The sequence below is a fragment of the Cucurbita moschata genome, unplaced genomic scaffold, assembly GCF_002738365.1.
Source record: "Cucurbita moschata cultivar Rifu unplaced genomic scaffold, Cmos_1.0 Cmo_Scf00036, whole genome shotgun sequence".
NCBI lineage: Eukaryota > Viridiplantae > Streptophyta > Magnoliopsida > Cucurbitales > Cucurbitaceae > Cucurbita > Cucurbita moschata.
In genome coordinates this window covers 1,243,396-1,264,415 of record NW_019268552.1, presented here as the reverse complement: position 1 = coordinate 1,264,415, position 21,020 = coordinate 1,243,396, and the positions used below count along the sequence as shown (strand labels likewise).

Genomic DNA, 21,020 nt, shown 5'->3' with positions numbered 1-21,020 from the left:
TTCTTCCCAGCTAATTTTCAATGCCCTCCTCCCCTCAGTGCTGATGGCCGTAATTTGAAACAGACAGACTCCACTGAGCCAAGGTAAAGGCCTTAACCGAATATTTCAATTCAAATTTGCAACTGTTTCGTAATATACATGTTCTTAAATGAAAAAGTAGTGTTTAGGTGAACTTTTTTTAAAAGAAAAGCAAGTGTGTCAAGTAGAGTGGAAAATGGCTCCCTTTTTAAATATATTTTCATGTGAAAAGCACTGCCATTGGATGGCTGACCCAGCTGGCATGCTTTACCTTATAAAGATATAGCCAACGGAACACACTAGAAATCCACTCACACTATCCCAGCACAGCTTTTCACCTCATGTAATACTGTCATTTCCATATTAGCAATTGGGACAAGAGACTGCGATTCTTGCAAGCTAATCAGCTTCTTAGTTCCCTTTTACTCATAAGTCATAGTCCACAAGAACCAAAAGCCAGCCATTAATACAAGGCCCCAACGGCCAAAAGCCTATTAATACCTAGTAACAATAGAGAGAGAGAGAGAGAGAGAGAGAGATAGATGGCATCAATTTAAGTCCATTAGTCAAAGCCACTATTCCCCATAAACAAACTCCTATCAAAAGTATCATAATCCATCCAAAGTTTTTCTTTGCTTTTGCTTTAAAGTGCATCTAACTGTGACGAGGGCAAAAAGTAACCAAATAGTTGCCACCAGTGCAAGTTGCAATGCTAGTGGGATCATCATAAGCATAAGAGTAAGCCTTAGGACAAGCGGTCTTGAAGATCTTGGAATATGCGGTTGGCTTGCAGGACTGCGGATTACCAAACCTGCCTGTGCAGCAATACCTTGGAGAATTGAATGCAGAGCAAGCACTTTTGCAGGCCACCACTCTGTGGTCATCGTGAGATCTAACTTGTAAACCCACAGGACACATCATGTTAAGGTCACTCACACACCCAGCATAGCTACATTTCCCCGAGCCTTTAGAGGGGGTAATGGACATAGCCAGATTGTAGCCATCAACAAGGCTCACATCATAGAAATCTTGGTCATTTCCAAGTGTAATCTCAGCAAGTGTGGCTGGTGGGGCACCTCCAATGCCATTGCAGTAGAGGGCACCACCACAATCCCCTGTAGCGCACTTGCCTCTGCCAGATGCGTCAAAAGCACAGCCATGGCGGCCCCAGAAACGGCCAGACCACAGGGCTGGAAGGCGTAGAGAGTAGCCCTTGTTGGGTGGGAGCTTGAAGCCTCCGCGAGCCAACAAGGGCTTGCCAGCACTGGGCTGAATGCCAGGCCAAACTGGATGAGGGCATTTGTTGTAGAATGTTATTGTAGTTGCAGAGACGAAAACTGTAGCAAATGCAAGAAGAAAAACCATGGAGTTGAGTCACATTGTTTAGAATCTAAGAACACAAAACATAACCCGAAGATTTCATTAGTGAGTCAGTTACCTGAATTGTAGGAAGTCAAGAGGGTGTAGAGAGTGAGAACCACAAGAGATCTCAGATAAACCATCGTGACTGATAGTGTTATAGAGAGTTAGAGAGAGTATGTCTTTCTTCTGCTCAAGCTCCCTCAAAAAGTTGATGGATATGAGTGCTTATATAGAGAAATAGACAATGCAGATCAGAGGGGAAATGGAGTAAAATTAGGAGGAGAGAGACCAGGCGCACTCAAAAAGTGGACTCGGATTGATGGGAGAACGAATCCTTCGTTATAAGATGGTAAAAAACTCTCTTCAGAGATAAAATTCAAGAATAAAAGTTTAAAAAAGACAATATTTATTTTAGAGCGGGGTTAGAGAGAGGGATAAATGATGACAAAGTTGCCCAGTTCCCAAAGATGTCAGAAGCACAGGAGGGGCTTGGCTGTGTTCATTTTACAAAAAGGAAACTCCTTCACATGTCAAGGGAATCTGTTTTGAATAAAAGTATGAACTGGCCTACTGGTTGCCTCTCTCCTCCATTCTTCAAAAAACTGTAAACCACTTCACTTTCTCCAATGAACCTACTAATGACTGCTACCCATTTTAGATTCTTCCACGAGGACCAAAACTTGCCTGTCATTATTATTATTATTATTACTTTACATTCTTTATTTTCCTGATTATAAATTTGATTTTTGTGGATAAAATTTATCAAGAACTTTTGCTATTAGTTTATGTACTTAGCCTTCATTAGATCCTATAGAAAAGTATTTGAATTTTTGTTGTGTGTTAATTTGGATGAGAGGAATGTTGATTCAATCAATTATGGGAAACAAGACATATTTCGAAAAAATTCGAAACACAGAACAATATAAGAGATCAAATAAGAGAAAATTAATGTTTATGTTCTTAAACACTCAAGCACATAATAGATATACAAAAAAACGATATTTGAAGAGGTTTGGATTAGAAATAATTACCATTTCAAATATTAGCGCGAGTTCTTATTTCACAAACTTATTATGTGACAGTCTAAGGCTACTACTAGTAAATATTATTTGTTTTGACCATTACGTATAATCGTTAATTTTATACCAGAAGGAAGTTTCTACACTCTTATAAGAAATACTTCGTTCTCTACTCTAACCAGCAGGATCTCATATGAGATTATTGTCTTTTATTAAAAAAAAAACACTATTATTTCATAACAGTAAAATCCAAAAATAACGTATCCTTTAAAAAAAAATTGGTAACCCAATGATTTAATCTAATGATAAATTTAGTGTGAGAATTAATTTTATAATTAATTGATTGATGATATTAACAACAGCAGTATGGTCGGCACGTGTGGATTTGGTAGATAGTTGGTGAAGAAAGTACCATGCACACGTTTGGCGCAACTGAGCACAAACTTCGATCTTTTCGCATCAACGGCTCACATTCCTTCATTCTATTGATTACCACACGTTAACAAAGTTACATCGAATTTCCCTTTATACCCTTCTCTTTTCTCTTTTTCTTTTTCACTTTTTTACTTTTACCCTAAAGATAAATTCTCTTTGCTGGGGCCGACACCAAAGCTAACGCCGTCAAATGGCGACTCAATTTACATTATTGTCGTTTATTAAACTGTTTGGTCCGGACGACAGATCTAATACTTTTTAAAAAAATAAAATAATAATACAAAATCAATAATCAATTTGAAAAGGAAAAAGAAAAAAACATTCTTAAATTTAGGGGAAGAAACAGAGGAATATTTAAATGATTTTATGTTTTTTTAAGTATGGAAGCCCACAAGCAGCATCCTTTTTAGTCCGATCTTTTATATGTTTATTAAATATAAAGTTAGATTTGAATTATATATTTTACGGTCAAAAACCATAATAAAACAAAATCATTCACATGCTCCTATTTTTATAATATTCAAAACTTAATGCATATTTAATCTTTAAATTTAAACTAACCGGATTGGTTCTTCGAAAAATAACTTAGTTATCGTGAGATCTCTATAAAGGTGTAAAAACTTCTCTTTATTTAAAAACTTCAAAGAAACACTCAAAAGGAAAAATCAAAGAAATAATATCTACTAGCGATGAGTTTGAGCGGTTACAAATGACATCAGACATGAGTGGGAGAGGGAAACGAAACATCATATAATAATATCTGTTAGCGGTGGGCTTGAGCTGCTACAGTTATTATTTCTTTCATCCTTTTTTATTTACCGTCGTTTAATTTTTGACGTAACAAAAATGAATCCGTTCATTAATATGCTACGTTTTAATCTCTCACGAAAAAAAAAAAAAGGTATATATATATATTTTGAAATTTTCCAATTTGAAAACGTTTAGCTACAACATTCGGTATATGTAATATATAGTACGTTAGATATTTTTAATGATTATATAATATATAATCCTTTTGATTAAGTCAGTTTTCGTTTTTGGGCTTCGTTAGAGCTTTTCAGCAAAGCATTGGATTTGGGCTTAGGTTTGGACCATGATCTCTCCCTACTGGCCCAACAAGACTTTTCCTCATAGGCCCCATCAGGCCCAACAAGAATTTATTTATTTAAATCTATTTCTTCACAGCCCATCAGGCCCAAGAATTTATTTATTTAAATCTATTTCGGCTCCATCAGGCCCAGGCCCAACAAGAATTTATTCATTTAAATCTATTTCTCACAGACCCCATCAGCCCCAACAAGAATTTATTTATTAAATCTATTTCCTCTCAGGCCCCATCAGGCCCAACAAGAATTTATTTATTTAAATCTATTTCGGCCCCATCAAGCCCAGGCCCAAACATAATTTTTATTTAAATCTATTTCGGCCATCCGGCCCAACAAGAATTTATTTATTTAAATCTATTTCGGCCCATAAGGCCCAACAAAATTTATTTATTTAAATCTATTTCGGCCCATAAGGCCCAACAAGAATTTATTTATTTAAATCTATTTAGGCCCATCAGGTCCAACCAGAATTTATTTATTTAAATCTATTTCCTCTCACAAAAAAACTATTTTATTCTCTAATCGTTAAAAAAAAAAACATAATAATATTAGCAAGCATGAAGATTGCTACTCCCCAATCCAAATATTCCGCTTTCGATAGTCTCACGATTTTAAAACGCGTATATTAGGGAGAGATTTTTACACTCTTATAAAAAATGCTACGTTCCCCTCTAAACCAATATAGGATCTCACAATTCACACCCCTTGGGAGCCCAGCGTCCTCGCTGGCATATTGCCCGATGTTGAGCTCTAATACCATTTGTAACCGTCCAAACCCTCTACTAGCAGATATTGTCCGTTTTAGCTCATTGTGCATCGCCGTCAGCCTAACGATTTTTAAAAACATCTACTAGAAAGAGTTTTAAATTTTTACACTCTTATAAGAAGTGCTTCCTTCCTGAAATCTTAGCGATGATGAGGGGATGATGACGAAAAAGAAAGAAAGGGATGATACAATGATGGCTCAAAACTCACTCAATTAAGGAGAAACTTTGTTATAATATGTGGAACCAAAGGAAGGTATAGGTTGAAGTCTTGTCACTTTCTCCTGTTTTTGTCTTACAAATCTATAAACAATATGGCCCCAAACCACTGCCACACTCTCTTCTTCTTCTCTTTCTTTCTGCCACCTCTCTTTAATTCTCTTCTCGTTAATTAATTAATTTCATCTCATTCCAGAAAGAATAGAGAATGTGCAGGATGACTATATGATATATATAGTCATTTGCGGAAATCTGTGTCTTTTTGTAAACAGGTGCTCGGGTCTAGTCATTACAACCCCTTTATGAGAAGGCATCCCTTCTCCCATCCCTTCTCCCAAAGTTATGGAGCTACCAAGTTACTCAGAGAGAATTGTCTCAAAAAATCTCTCTCTCATGGTTAAAAATTTTGTCTTTGAAGTTAAAAACCCTAAACATGAAAAGGGTTGGACGGAAATATATCATAGCCCATCAACTTAAACTTTTGTATAGAATAGTGATTTAACACGATATTAGAGTGGGAGGTCTATATTAACAATCACGTTCTCTCTAATTAACATTAATCTTCACTTGTTTGAGTTTCTACAAAATTTTAAATTCCCGAGCGAATAGAAGCATTGATACAATCAAATTTTAGTATAACAGTTGATTCAAACGCAACGATGTGCACGATTTCGGCCATGAAATGAAAATCCCATATGGCAAAGGAAAGTGTTGACCAACATCCATCAATAAAACATCCCAAAACACAAACCCCATCAACTTTTACGTTCATAAATACAAAAGTTGGGAGCTCAAACAAAATCTATATTCACTACAAGCTTGACTTAAACCCTCTAGCCTTGATGAGTATGAGAGTAATAAGCAACCAAATTAAGGTGAGTTCTTCAATGGAAGGAATTCAAAGAACTGAAGTGGAGTAATATTAGCTGAACTTCCCACCGTCTCAAACCCATTTTTCCCTTCACTAATCTCACCATTCCGTGACTCACTGCACAAAGGAAAAAGTTGAAGGGTTTCAGCTTCTTCTGATTCCTCCAATTCTTCCACCCCATTTGGTGCAAAGCCTCCAATATTAGAATGAGATTTTGAGTGCATTATTGTTGTAACTGTGGAGGTGGCGGCGGTGGTGGTGGGGATGGGGGCTGTGTTCATCATGAGCTGGGCTCCTCCGCCGTCGAGAGCGGTGGTGGGGGGAGAATGCATGAAGTGCAAGGAGGAGGAGGGTGGGTTGTTGTTGTTTTGAACAAGGCTTTGGAATTGGATCCATCCACGGTGTGTGGTGCAAGGGGTTGGCGGTGGTTGAATGGGAGCAGATTCCTGTGTGGAAAAGAAAGGCATAAATCCAAAGCATTGTATGGAAAGGCGCGGAGCCCAAAATGATGTCCAAAGTTTGGTAAGAGGGAGGTTATAGAGCCGACAGAAAGGAAGGAATGCAGCTTTTTAGAGGCTTTTCATTTCCCAACAAACAAACCGCTTTCTTCTTCTCTTCTTCTTCAAAAATGCATCATCATCTCATCTCATGCATGGGGATGTTTTCATAATCATTACCATAAATTATTCTACACTAATTATTCTCTCTCTCCGCACTCGAACTGATTCATTCCCCTCTCTGATCGATGTGGGATCTCACTGGCACTCCGCTCGATGATTGGCTCTGAAACCATTTGTAATAGTCTAATTCCATCGCTAGCAGATATTGTCTTCTTTGGCTTCTAACGTATTGTGGTCAGCCTCACGATTTTAAAACGCGTCTACTAGGAGAGGTTTACACTCTTATAAGGAATGTTTCATTCCCCTCTCTAACCGAGGTGGAATCTCACAATCCACCCCCTTGTGGGCCCAGTGTCCTCTTTGGCACACCGCCCAATGATTAGCTTTGATACCACTTGTAATAGCTCAATCTCATCGCTAGCAGATATTGTTCGCTTTGGCCCGTAACGTATTGTGGTCAGCCTCATGGTTTTAAAACGTGTTTGCTAGGAGAGGTTTCCACACCCTTATAAGGAATGCTTCATTCCCTTCTCTAACCAATGTGGGATCTCACAATCCACCCCATTGGGAGCCCAGTGTCCTCACTGGCATACTGCCCGTTGATTGGCTCTGATACCATTTGTAATAATTCAATCCTTCGCAAGTTTCATTCCCCTCTCTAACCGATGTGGGATCTCACAATCCACCCCCTTGGGAGCCCAGTGTCCTCACTAGCACACCGTTCAATGATTGGCTCTGATACCATTTGTAATAGTCCAATCCCATCGCTAGAAGATATTGTCCGCTTTGGCCCGTAACGTATCGTGGTCAGCCTCACTGTTTTAAAACGTGTATGCTAGGAGAGGTTTTCACACTCTTATAAGGAATGCTTCATTCCCTTCTCTAACCGATGTGGGATCTCACAATCCACCCCTTTGTGGACCCAGTGTCCTCGCTGGCACACCGCTCGATGATTGACTCTAATACCATTTATAATAGTCTAATTCCATTATATTATCCATTTTGGCCCGTAATATATCCTGGTCAGTCTCACGGTTTTAAAACTTGTCTACTAGATAGAGGTTTTCATACCCTCATAAGCAATGTGGTATCACATGATCAACCTCCTTTGGAGGCCCAGCGTCCTCACTGGCACACCACCTAGCTCAAACCCATCGTTAGCAGATATTATCGTTAGTCTCACAGTTTTAAAATGCTAGGAAGAGGTTTTCACACACTTATAAGAAATGTTCCGTTCCTCTCTCGAACCGGTTAGTATAGCATAGGGAAAAGGAAGAAGAAATTAAGAAAGAAGGTGAGAGAGAGAGAAAAAATAGAGACCTCCGGAAGTGTTGTGCAGTTGGAAGAGGGCGCCCAGTTTTTGGTCTGTTCTTCATATACTGTCCTACCCGACCCTGTTCACAAAAGGTAAAACAAAAAAGACTACGACTTTACGTCTCAACAAACAAATAGAATGTTTAGAACAACCCAACAAAAAATTTTGAAAAAGGGAATCATCGTCCTACCCAAAATACTCCGTCTAATTGTCTCAAGAGATGTCCATTTAACTCGTAAAAATACTACATTATGTCTAATAAAGTAAAAAATTTCGATTTAACTCCGAGTATGCTATCCATATTGAAATTTGAGATTTTAAAAATTATATTTTTCTTATGAATTGTAATTGAATGGATGAATTGTCGCTCCAATTTCCATAAAAATAAATAGAAAAAAAATTGTAAAAATAGGGATTAAATTTGGTAAATTTATGTTTTTGAATTTGATTGATTACAAAGAGATGGGTAGTAAGGGGATCGGACCTGAATCTTTCCTTTCAAGGATTCCGGGTTCGGGAGCGGAGTGGTCGGCGGTGATGGCGGATTCCATCTGACGACGTCGTTTCTGGCGTTCTCTAGCTTTATGATTCTGAAACCAATAGAACACATTCTTACCTTCAATCTTACCATACCGACGAAGCTGAGCAGTGATATGTTGAATTTGATCGGCGGAGGGAGTTCGAGTCCCCCGCCGATACAATTCCTCCAGCACTCTCAACTGCTCCGGCGTAGGGTTCCACCGCGAGCTAACCACGACGGGCGGTGGCGCGTTGTTCAACTCTCTCTTGGTCTGATCAGTCACGGTGGCTGCAACCACACATGAAACACATGAACAATAGAAGAAACAAAAAGTAGAAAAAAAAAAGAGAGAATTAGAAGATACCCATGTGGTGAAATTGGGAGAAGAAATCGTTGGTGTGGATAAGGTTGAAAGGAGGATTAACGGCGGCGGTGGAGGAAAGAGAAGAGAGAGGGCGAGGAAGGAGAGGCCTAAGGCGGCGAGGAGTGAAGGAATCGGTGGGGAAGTTCAAATCTCCGGCGTCATTGTAACCCATCATCCACATATTGGTTGAAGGAAGGAGAGGTCGGTGTTAAAAAGCGTTGATGGGTTTGGAAGAGGAGGTGAAAGGGAGTGGAAAAATGGAGGGTTTAGAGGGAAGGGGGATAGGCGCCATTGAAGAAGAAGGAAGAGGAAAGGGAAGGAAAGGCGTGGAATTCTGGGGTGAGGGTTGTTGGTTTTAGTGTGTTTTGGGGAGTGGTGAGTGAAAAGCGACGTGACGATGATGAGGGTTATCATAAGCTTCTCATCACACTCAAATAATATTTGTGTGTTTTTTGTTTTATGGTTTGCTCTCATTAATTGTCTTCCTAATGTCTCGTGCCTTTCACTCTTATTCTAAATCCAATCTGCCTCTCTTCTCTCTCTCTCTCTCTCTCTCTCTCTCTCTCTCTCATTTTCCTGTCTTTTTGTACGTTTCCATTCCCTTTTTACCCTCCTCTTCCATCTCTCTCTCCTCCTCTATTCTCTCTCCTCAATCACTAACAAATCTCTCTCCTACTCTCTGTGTTTGTCTGTGAGGATAGTCTTTGCTCGTAATCCTGTTGCTAGGAATGTTTGGATAAGTTTGCTCTATTAGAGAAAGATTTGTGGTTTGTAGACGAATTCTTTGTGTGGTTGGGGAGAAAAACGAAGCATCCTTTGAGAGTAATCTCTTTCTAGTAAACGCGTTTTAAAAATCTAGAGAGGATGCTCGAAAGGGAAAGCCCAAAGAGGACTATATTTGGTAGCGGTGGGCTTGGTCTATTACAAATGGTATCGGAGCCAAACACCGAGCAATGTGTCAGCAAGGAGGTTGAGCCCTGAAGGGGATGGACATGAGGCGGTTTGCCAATCTCCAGTAAGGAGGTTGAGCTCTGAAGGGGGTGGACACGAGACGGTATGCCAGTAAGGACGCTGGGTCTCGAAAGGGGTGAATTGAGGGGTCCTACATCGATTGGAGAAGGGAACGAGTGCTAATGAGGACGCAGGCTCAAAAGGGAGGAGAATTGTGAGATCCCACATCGGTTGGAGAGGAGAACGAAGCATTCTTTGAGGGTATGATAATCTCTCTCTAGTAAACGCGTTTTAAAAATCTAGAGAGGAAGCTCAAAAGGGAAAGCCCAAAGAGAACAATATCTATTACAAATGATATCAGAGTCAGACACCGAACAATGTGTTAGCAAGGAGGTGGACATGTGGTGGTGTGCCAACCTCCAGTAAGGAGGCTAAATCCTGAAGAGGGTGGACACTGAGATAGTATGCCAGAAAAGACGTTGGGTCCCAAACGGGATGAATTGGAAGGTCCCACATCGATTGGAGAAGGGAACGAGTGCTAGTGAGGATGGAGGCTCTGAAAGGAAATAAATTGTGAAATCCTACGTCGGTTAGAGAAAAGACTAATAGACGCGTTTCAAAAAGAATAATATCGACTAGTTGTAGACTTGTATAGATGCGTTCTCAATTTTAAGACGTTGAATTCAATGGACGTCCAAAATCTGAATCCATGTCCTGCTAACCCCATGCACCTTTTTTCTACCTTCTCTCTCTCCAGAGTAGTCCATTATGATAGGAATGACTCAATTTTCGAGCCTCTCTCTCTCTCTCTCTCTCTCTCTCTCTCTCTCTCTCTCTCTCCAAGACAGACCCATACAGACAATTTTGAAATGAAACCCATAATAATTGTTTAATTATTTCTAGGAGAAGAAAATTAAAAAAAAAGATTGTTGGGTAGAGGACCAAGGCTAGTCACTGCTGTTTCTGAAAACCCTACTGTCTGTCTCTGCGTATTTATAATCTGTCGTGTCTATTACATTGTGTGTAATATATATCAGGAATAATACCAAACCATCACAATCTCCAACCCCCAATACATTCATATATTAAAAAAAAAAACACCAAAAATATTGGATTTTTGGATCCAACACAAACCCATTTCGTGTTTTTTTAAAAAATTATCAAACACAATTGTGGAGTGTCGTTGTTCCTGATAGGTAGCCTAAAGTGGGTCGGAGAATTATTAAAAGACATGGAAAGAAAGAAGGAAGGAAGGAAGTCAAGTTGTGAGCAAAACACGACAGCTTTTTAATGTGATTGAGGTAGAAATATGTTGGGTGGTAAAGCAGGTAAGTGGTAAGTAAATGCATGGATATTATAAACTCAAAACAAAAACAAAAGCCACCAGCTGATGAACCAACACATTCCAATTCTCTGGATCATCCAATACGTAATCAACCTCCCTTTTTGTCTCCCAATTATTATTATTATTATTATTATTATTATTTCTTTTTCCTTTTTTGCTTTAATTCTTATGTTAATTTTGTAAATAATATTTATTGGAAAATGAATTCACTCACCCACCCAACCACCAACAATATTTATTGTCTAATCACTTTTTTATCCTTATTTTTTCTAAATAAATTATATTTATTAAATAATAAAAAAATAAAACTCCAAAACATGCATTGCTAATCATGCTCGAAACCTCGTTCTTCGTCAAACATTCCCATCCGAACATGTGAATGTGGTAGAACTCGTAATCGTACCCTCATCTACTCGAGCATTTGATGACTCACACCTTATGTTATCAAGTTCCCCGCCAACATTCAAAATACCTCAACCAAATGTTTTTTTTGAAAACTGTCTATTAAGAACCACGACCCTCAACAATAGTACGATATTATCCACTTTAAGCATTCTCTTAATTAGTCGACTCTTCTTCCAATAATCCTCAACACTACCTTTCTGTTCTCGAACCGAAACACACAATTTTTAGTTAAAAAAATAAGGATAAAATGAATTAGTTAATTAACAGTGAGTTAAATTGGTGATTAAAAGGTGAAAAAATGAGGATGTCTTGTCTCAGAAAACATCGCCCCCACTTTATGCAGTTATGTCTCGTTAATGCCATTGCAGTGCATGGTTGTGTGAGAGAGAGACAAAAAAAATTAAACCTTTTGGGTTTCTTTTTTACTCAAATTTTTTTACACATTCAGAATCAGAGATAAAATGAAAATTCAAATTCGTTCGAGTTTAAATTCGTGTCAATTTTGTCGGCGTGAATTCTAAACAACGTTTAACCCGTTAAGGACCTATTTAGATATAATTCAAACTAGGAGGGTTTATTGGATAAAAAATTGAAAGTTTTAAGGTACTAAAATGCAAAAAGGGAGTATTTGAGGGACTAAAGTTGTAAATAATTATTAGGGTTTAGGGTTTTGGGTGTAAAAAATGGTTTGTGTTATTGAATATTAAAAAACGAAGCGTAGGCAGAGAAGAGGAGCAGAAAGAAAGATGCCATTTTGATGCTAATTTGGTTGTGATGCATGCAACACTTCTTCCTACTCCTCTGCTTACCATGATTTACAAAGGACATATATTTCCAGGGACCAACGATGTCATAAAAACCCAATTTTCCATATCTATAATGATTCAGAATTATGCATGCATGTACCTTTGCCCAACCATTTCTTTCCCCCAGGTGTTTGCATATGAATCCCCAAGTAATCAAAAAGGGGTTCTTAAATGGAAGTGCAATTAGGGTAAGAGATTTGATCTTTGGATCTCGATTGAGCGTATTGTCTTAAACTATGGATCGGGTATTGTTCGTATGAGGCTTGCTATGATTTTTACGACGGGTTTGGCTCATACTTGGGAGGGATGGTTTTGTTGAGGATTCTTGGGAGAGTAGTCCCATATTAGCTAATTAAAGGGAAGATCACGAGTTTCGAAGTAAGAAATGTTATCACCATTTGTACGAGATCTGTTGGAAAAACTAAAAGTAAACCACGAGACTTTATATATATGTGTATATTAATTTAGCGAAAAAAAAATGAAAATTACGTTTGGATTTTAGCAAAGTTAAAAGTTAAGAATTAAGACAAAAGAGGGAACAAAGTTCTAATATATTTATAATATTCTTTTTTTAAAATCACAAATTTGTTTTTTTTTTTTTTTTTTAATTTTGTTTTTTGAGTTTAGGGTTGAGGGCATTTTGGTAGTTATGTATTAAGTGAATTTTTAAATTTCCTTGAAAGCCCTTAACAGCCGGCGAGGGCGCCTGCAAGACCGACAAATGGCTACCGTGTTTTCCACTTAATAAACCGCCGAACAAGGAGGAGCCGGTTTTTTATATTACCTCAGATGGGACGGACATGTCTGGACCGTCCGATCATTATTCCCTCCTCTAATCTCCAACCGTCCGTTGATTCCAAGCCGTTAAGATAAATAACGAACCCCTCCACTCGTCCCATTACTGCCCGTGGCCGTTGGAAAATAGATCGTAGTGGTTCCGGTTTTGCCCTCGGCTGCGAAGCGACAATGCGTGAGATTCTGCATATTCAAGGAGGGCAATGCGGGAACCAAATCGGGTCGAAGTTCTGGGAAGTGGTTTGCGACGAGCATGGGATCGACCCGACTGGGCGCTACGCCGGACATTCAGAACTCCAGCTGGAGAGAGCGAGTGTGTATTACAATGAAGCGAGCGGGGGAAGGTACGTGCCGAGGGCGGTGCTGATGGACCTCGAACCGGGAACCATGGACTCCGTTAGGACCGGGCCGTACGGCCAGATTTTCCGACCAGACAACTTCGTGTTCGGCCAATCCGGCGCCGGCAACAATTGGGCTAAAGGCCATTACACAGAAGGTGCAGAGCTTATTGATTCAGTGCTCGATGTTGTCAGGAAAGAGGCTGAGAATTGTGATTCTCTTCAGGGTAATAACCATTTCTCCATCTCTCTTTAACCTTTAATTCATAGATTTCTATATATATGTATATACCCCGACACGGTGGAGGTTTCGTAGTGCATCATGAGCACCGGGCTAAGGGGCATCCATGCACGGTTAACTTACTACCAACGAAGAATTTTGAGGATACGTAGATTCTGTTGGATGATGAAAGTCCCACATCGACTAATTTAGGGAATGATTGGGTTTATAAGCAAAGAATACTCTCTCCATCCATTGGTATGAGGCCTTTTGGAGAAACCCAAACCAAAGTCACAAGAGTTTAGGCTCAAAATGTACAATATTATATCATTGTGGAGAGTGGTGTTCATCTAACAGACTCATTAATAACCCCGGTAACGACAGAGGAACCAACTCGCCTGCGGGGCGGATTTTTCTTTCACAATTACTAGGCTTCCTTTATCCCATTCCCCTCCCTATCTCTCTCAACTAATTCAAGGGAGAATATCGGATACCAGATCATTCATAATATTTGTTGAGAATTGTTGGTGAGGAGTCCCTACATCGGCTAATTAGGGAACATATCTCCGAGATCTTTCAGAGTTATATTTAAAATGGATAGACAATATCATACTATTGTGGAGGTTCGTAATTCCTAAGTTATATAACTGTGTTTCAGGGTTTCAAGTGTGTCACTCACTTGGGGGAGGAACAGGATCTGGAATGGGGACTCTTCTGATCTCCAAGATTAGGGAAGAATATCCGGATAGAATGATGATGACTTTCTCAGTGTTTCCATCTCCAAAGGTGTCAGACACTGTTGTGGAGCCATATAATGCTACTCTTTCAGTGCATCAGCTGGTAGAGAATGCTGATGAATGTATGGTACTTGACAATGAAGCACTCTATGATATCTGTTTTAGGACCCTCAAGCTCACCACTCCAAGTTGTAAGTACCTTCAAATTTAGACGATTGAAGCATTTGATTGTACCCTGCAAGTTCTAAAAAATTGGTGTTTGTTCTACTTTCTTCAGTCGGGGATTTGAACCATCTAATTTCAGCAACAATGAGTGGAGTTACCTGCTGCTTGAGATTCCCTGGTCAGCTGAATTCCGACCTCCGAAAACTAGCTGTGAACTTGGTCCCTTTCCCACGGCTTCACTTTTTCATGGTTGGATTTGCACCTTTGACCTCTCGTGGATCGCAGCAGTACATAACGCTGACTGTTTCTGAACTGACACAACAAATGTGGGATGCCAAGAACATGATGTGTGCAGCGGATCCACGCCATGGTAGATATCTTACGGCGTCTGCCATGTTTCGAGGTAAAATGAGTACGAAAGAAGTAGACGAGCAGATGATGAACGTGCAGAACAAAAACTCTTCGTATTTTGTTGAATGGATTCCAAACAATGTGAAATCTAGTGTTTGTGACATTCCACCAAAAGGGTTCCCATTGGCTTCCACTTTTGTTGGAAACTCAACTTCAATACAGGAGATGTTTAGAAGAGTGAGTGAGCAGTTCACGGCCATGTTTAGAAGGAAGGCCTTCTTGCATTGGTATACAGGAGAGGGAATGGATGAGATGGAGTTTTCTGAAGCAGAAAGCAACATGAATGATCTTGTTGCTGAGTATCAACAGTATCAAGATGCCACTGCTGATGAAGAGATTGACTATGGAGATGATGATGCTGGGGATGCCGAAAATTGAGCTGTTTCGTGTCATCGTAGACGATCCAGCAATGTTCGAGGTTATGTCAGTGAGTACAAATAGTCATGTAGTAACATGGTGTTGTGCTGCAGATTGCAAATCTCAAATCCAAATATGAAAGAAATATGTGTTGTATCGTGTATGTTCCCAAGTTGTTGCTGTACTAAGAAAGCCATATCAATGAAGTAAAAAGTTCCTTTTCTCCATTTTAGACTTCTATAAACAGGAAAGCATAACTCGTACACGAGAAGTCGTGGTCGTTCAAGAACATTTTGTGGACGAACAAGAAATTGTTTCTAAACACATCGTTTAGTTATTCGAAAACGAAAAGGAAATTGTTCGGATCAAATGAACGAGGTACAAGGTACTTAGGGGAGATGGATATCGATATCCCAGTAGAAACAACTAGTTACTCACCACGGTAGCAAATGACTTCAAATCAAAAACAACAAATTACAAATATAGCATAAATTCAACAATCACTTCTTCTTGGCAATGAAGAGTCCCCATCTTTGCTCACCAGTTGAGCTTCGGACGAGTTTTGCTTTCCAACCGTCTACTATATCGTTATAGTCCTCCTGAATTGAATTCAATCCCAAATAAGAGGAAGAACACCAAAATACGAAGTATTGGGAAAAATATGTGAAAAACTCACCGCAGAAAAGTCCTGAATGAATTCCTCCTCCTCCTTTTCTATAGTACGTAACTCGCGTTCCAAGACTTGTATGAACTGAAGTGCACAAACATGTAGGATTTTATATTTGAAAGCACGGCATAGTTTTGACTACTATGGATCTACGAATAAAACATTAATACCTGATCAGTGCGATCCTCTGCAACGACATCATCGAAGCCAGCGTCTCTCAGCATCTGTTGGAAGATATAAAATGCATAATGAGCTTGCATGTTTAAAAATCAAGAGACACTAACCATATGAGAGCTGAATGAGATGTGGTTAAACTTGCCTGACCATATGCCTTTACATCATGTAGATCGTATCCTCTCTGCTTGATATACTCAGCAAACTCTTCTGTCGGAGTTCCGTCACTTCTGCAATAATCACTGATAAGAAGCTTACCTCCTGGCTTCAACCACTTGTAAAAGGATTTAAACAGCGCAGGTTTATCCTGCAATAGATCAATAGACGAGCGACATAAATAGCAGGATTTACCATATTGGAACATCATTTTACAGGTTAGAAAATGAATGCTGATAATTATTTAAAAATGAAATTCCCGAAGAAGGTGGAGATTTTTCTTACTTGAATGTGTAATATAGTGTCCCGACTGTATATCACATCAAAAGTATTATCTGGGTAGGTTTTTGTGGTACAATCAGCAACCTCAAATTCAACTGAGCATTTGCGTCCGATGGCTCGCTCGAGGGCAAAAGAAATCATATTGATGGAGAGATCGATGCCAACAACCTTGACATCAAAGTTCTCTGCCATATAAAAGTCACCTCCCCCAATGCCACAACCAACATCTAAAACTTTTTGACCAGCCTTCAATTCTAGCTTTGAAACAAATTCTTTGGTGGTCTCTACATAAACGGAAAGGTGAACTTAATCAATTACAAGAAGTTTGTGGGAGTACGAATAGTCAATTTTCATGGAAAGCACACAAGATGCTGTCATAAACAATGATTAACCTATGTACATTTACAAGCCTAACTTCTTATTATAATAAGCTAATATAGATTTTTTTTTCATACAAAACAAACTAATCACTTACCAACTACGATATATTTCCACACAGGGAACATTATACAAATAGAGGTTGATAGATCATAATCCTATAAACCATGAAATAACCAAGATTCTTTAGTGGTCAAATATTGCCCAAAACATACTCAAATTGCAATGTACTAACCTAATTATATTAAAACATCTAAATACATTGGCATTGAATATTTAGAGAGACAACGGCAGCAGGGCACAAGAAAAGGCTTACCAATTCCTCCCGTACTGACAAAACCTTGACCAAATACACGCTCGTAGCGCAGAATCCCATTACATTTATATTGAACATTATCTAAGAATCTCTGGAATTGTGTGTCTTCCTGTGAAATGACTTTCTGCCAAATCCAGCAGATCTACGTAATAACAAAATGTGCATTTTGTTAGTTATAAACATTAAGAAGCATAAAGAGGAACAATGAAACCAACTTCCACCAGCAAGTACCTGGTTTTGGTTTTTCTTAGCACGAACATAAGCCCCTATACATTTGCTGCTTACAAGGGATAGTTCATAGGAGTTTCCACACTCATCTCGCATTTGGCATTCCTTAAAAATCTGTGAATGATGCAAAAAAAGGATCAAGCTGGGAACGCCATCTTCTATATTCTAACCACTCATATGCCTAGTATAAATGGAAAAACTTCACTCGCAAGACCAAATATGGAATTAACCTGGCACACATCATCAGACATACTTGTCTTGTACAATTATGAGAAGCAAAAGGAATGGCAAGGATGTAAAGTCGTGCAATTCAAGTGACAACTACATAATCATGTGTGTAGTAAAATTAAAATCCATTTTGAATCAGAAAAGGTTCGTGAAGTCTTTTGTGCCTAAAGGCCACGTTCAAGATTGAGCCTGGAAAAATACTCTTTATAACCCATATAATCAGGACTAGTGCATAAATGAATTGCCCTTTATATATCATTCTTTTCAATTGTAATTTCAGCACGGCACCATCAGATGACAATCTATTGATTTTAGGTTAATCACAAGTTTAGTCCTTGAACTTTCAAGGTTGTGTCTAATAGGTCTATTTTTTAATTAAAAAAATGTCCAATAACTTCCAATTTTGTGTCTAATTAACTCTGAGGGACCAATTAGACAACTATATATTTAACGGCTATTTTATTATAACTTTTTTATGATAATGATCTGTTGAAGTTGAAATGCAAGGAATACTTAGTAGTCATTGTCAGATAGTTAATGCCACAAAATCTCATGGTTTCAGAGTAAAAACTAATGAAACTAATAAAAAAGCTGACGAAGATGACCTTTGTATAAAATCTGGGTTCCCTATAATGTGTTGGGTTGCATTTGCGCTTAGAGTCTCCAGACTGATGAAAACATGACTCTCTGAAGAATACATATCCACCAACTTTCAGCCATTTAATCATCCTTGTAGCCAAATTCTCCACCTATGATTATAACATCATTTCTTTTAAAATAAGAAAAATAAATAATAAGCAAGCTTAATCTCACAAAGATTACAAAAATAATTAAACTCAAGGATTTAATGAACAATATCTCCGATCGAAGAAATATGTAGGCTGAAGGGGAAACAATTGAATGAAATTTCACCTAATAACAAAAGAAATCAGTAGATAAATATAATAGATCTGTTATTCTATAAAACGAGTGTCATGTGCAGTAGAACAGCTACAAGAAAAAAGAAAGCCTGAAATTCTTGGTGCCATCTGGATACCAAAAAAGAAATCTGAAATACTTTCTGCTAGCCAAATTATTTGTGTTATTGAACAAACCAAATTGATTATGTTCGGTAGCACAGAAAAAATGTATATATTGTTCAGATCATTAGTTGGTCGAACTAAGAATTAGCCACAGCTACCTCGGTCTAGACAATGAGCTAATACCATTTTTCTTCGAAAGAGAGATTGGATTTGGATTTTTATGTCCTCAATTAGAAAACAACTTCAAATAATGCAATTTTGAACAAACAACCAACCAGAAACCATACATATACATAAGTCATTGATAATTGGAAAGTTAAAAACTCTAATCACATATAGTACGCATCCAGTGGCTACCATAGTACCAAAAGCTAGGTAATACCTCTTTATCAGATAAGTACATGAGCAGCCAATTTGAGAATATCAAATCAATAGATTCATCAGAAATGCTAAGCTCTGGAGATGTCACATCGGCACATATGAACTTGACGTTCTTGTGGTGTTTGTTGATGCTTTCATTCTATAGTTTGAACATTAAGATGATAAGATATAAAAGAATTCCATGCAAGTATAAAACAACAATCACGTTTTGACGTGATATGAAATGGATTTTTAACCGTACTTTTTTTATAGCATTCTCTATGAAGTCTAGAGCAATAACATGGCCAGCCTTCAGGGCTAATTCGCCAGTAAAACGGCCTATTCCAGCTCCGAGTTCCAATACGGCTTTGCCATCATAATGAGGAAGCAAGGAAAGTACCTGAAGATGAACAGGTTAAGAACTCTGCATATCTTGAACACTGATGTACCATACATCTAGCATTTCCACAACTAAAAATAAAAATGGAGAAACGTAAAGTACGAATTAACTCCGTCGCTTAGTCCAACTCATATAATCCTGAGATCTGGTGAAGAAACCGAATCCAAAAGCTTCATAACTGGAATTGGTCTCGATTATGCTCGGGAAATAGGGAAGGAGATTTATCAAGACCTATGGTACTAAACATTGGAAGAAGATGTAAAATTCTATTCTACAATGTAACATTCGGAACCAGGCAAAGAGAGAGAAAACAGATCTAGAACCAGACAAAACAACAGCATCTACCATCGAACCAAGCAATCAATTCAAACAGAAGAAATGAAGGAGATGAATCGAGAAGCATTACTTCAGGTCGCTCTTCTTTGTCAAGATCAGAGGCTTGGGAGTCAAGCATCATCGCCTCCACTGTCAAATCCGCAGTATGCTCCATCCAGTAGTTCTTCTGCACCTCGCGCTCTTGTACTTTGAAACACAAAAGCAACCGATCCAGTCAGAAAAATCAAAACACAAACACAAACACCGTGTGAATAAGAACACAAAGAAAATGAGAGTTTTACCGCCATTGTTAGTAGGAGCCATTGCCGCCGATTAGAACCGAGATAGAAAGTGTACGAATGAGGAGGACGAGAAATTTAACCAAGTTCCAAGGCCTATGAACCCTCAACGGCGAGGCGGGATCTGGAAAAGCTCCTGGATCTTCGGTTGTTTAGTCTTCCTCTCTGCTGCATGCAGCAAGATGTTGAAGGAACTGTAAACGCTTCTCCCTCTCTGTTGACGTCGAAAATGTGTTGCCAGCGAGTTCCCCAACTTTGGAGGGCCTCTTTATATACAAGTCCCCGAGTCTGAAACGCAATTTTCGCCGCCTCACTCAACCATTTCCTATATCATTCTTACTTACTTTCATTTTATTTATTTATTTTTTTTTTAAATCTCTATAATTTTTGCCTTATAATTTAATAATATTTTTGTAATAGAAATATATATTGGGCTTTAATAAAATCGTAATTACGATTTCCAAGAATTTTGTTATATCATAATAATAAATATTCATTTTGGCATATTTATTTAAAAAATGCAGATTAAATTAAAAATACCACAAACTATATAATAAGACAAAAATGATTGAAACCCCTATAGTTTTTTATTGAATTGTCACGTGTTGATAATTTATATAGTTAAGATTGGATCCAGCAACACTTTTCTTTATTCTTTGATTTCAGTTCCAAATTTATAATACTAATTTTATTAAACTTTTAATTAATGGGAGCATCTATTATTATTATTATTTAATTCCTTTATTTGTCAACGTCATAGCTCAGAAACTGGTTGTCGCGTAGTGGATGAGATTCGGGAATCAATGTATGGTCATCAACTTTTTACTTTTTTTTTTTTTTTTTTTTAATGGAAAACAAAATCAGCTTTTAAATAGAAAATAAGTCTCTTAATTTCTCAAATTTTAAAATATATGTTATTTAGTCGTTGAATTTTAAGAAAATGGTTTAAAAGGATAATTGAATAGTTTATTTATTTTTAAGCTGACGTGGCATTTAAAACTATTTTATAATGAATGATAATTAATTTTGGCAATAAGAAAAACATTTTTAGA

At 38.1% G+C, this 21,020-nt stretch overlaps 4 protein-coding genes and 1 long non-coding RNA gene across 5 annotated transcripts; 2 read left to right on the top strand and 3 right to left on the bottom strand.

Moving 5' to 3' along the window:
- Positions 1 to 410: 410 nt before the first annotated feature.
- Positions 411 to 1,664, bottom strand: LOC111431344 (thaumatin-like protein). Its single transcript, XM_023067957.1, has 2 exons — positions 1,457 to 1,664; positions 411 to 1,355 (listed from the first exon to the last, which is right to left on the bottom strand). The coding sequence occupies exons 1-2, from the start codon at positions 1,518 to 1,520 to the stop codon at positions 673 to 675; spliced, it is 747 nt and encodes a 248-aa protein (XP_022923725.1). The 5' UTR covers positions 1,521 to 1,664; the 3' UTR covers positions 411 to 672.
- Positions 1,506 to 6,810, top strand: LOC111431345. Its single transcript, XR_002708486.1, has 3 exons — positions 1,506 to 1,587; positions 5,196 to 5,203; positions 6,798 to 6,810. It is a non-coding gene; the product is annotated as an uncharacterized LOC111431345 (long non-coding RNA).
- On the bottom strand, positions 5,620 to 8,994 carry LOC111431341 (WUSCHEL-related homeobox 1-like). Its single transcript, XM_023067949.1, has 4 exons — positions 8,614 to 8,994; positions 8,214 to 8,537; positions 7,735 to 7,808; positions 5,620 to 6,240 (listed from the first exon to the last, which is right to left on the bottom strand). The coding sequence occupies exons 1-4, from the start codon at positions 8,792 to 8,794 to the stop codon at positions 5,794 to 5,796; spliced, it is 1,026 nt and encodes a 341-aa protein (XP_022923717.1). The 5' UTR covers positions 8,795 to 8,994; the 3' UTR covers positions 5,620 to 5,793.
- A 4,092-nt stretch (positions 8,995 to 13,086) lies between these two features.
- On the top strand, positions 13,087 to 15,370 carry LOC111431340 (tubulin beta chain-like). The gene is made up of 3 exons (XM_023067948.1): positions 13,087 to 13,480; positions 14,132 to 14,401; positions 14,488 to 15,370. The coding sequence occupies exons 1-3, from the start codon at positions 13,087 to 13,089 to the stop codon at positions 15,162 to 15,164; spliced, it is 1,341 nt and encodes a 446-aa protein (XP_022923716.1). The 3' UTR covers positions 15,165 to 15,370.
- A 68-nt stretch (positions 15,371 to 15,438) lies between these two features.
- LOC111431339 (phosphomethylethanolamine N-methyltransferase) lies at positions 15,439 to 20,263 on the bottom strand. Its single transcript, XM_023067947.1, has 12 exons — positions 19,972 to 20,263; positions 19,761 to 19,876; positions 19,217 to 19,354; positions 18,977 to 19,114; positions 18,178 to 18,321; positions 17,348 to 17,458; positions 17,117 to 17,258; positions 16,426 to 16,706; positions 16,130 to 16,291; positions 15,981 to 16,034; positions 15,820 to 15,894; positions 15,439 to 15,742 (listed from the first exon to the last, which is right to left on the bottom strand). Exons 1-12 carry the CDS (start codon positions 19,991 to 19,993, stop codon positions 15,644 to 15,646), a joined length of 1,482 nt encoding a protein of 493 aa, XP_022923715.1. The 5' UTR covers positions 19,994 to 20,263; the 3' UTR covers positions 15,439 to 15,643.
- Between the last annotated feature and the right edge of the window lie 757 nt (positions 20,264 to 21,020).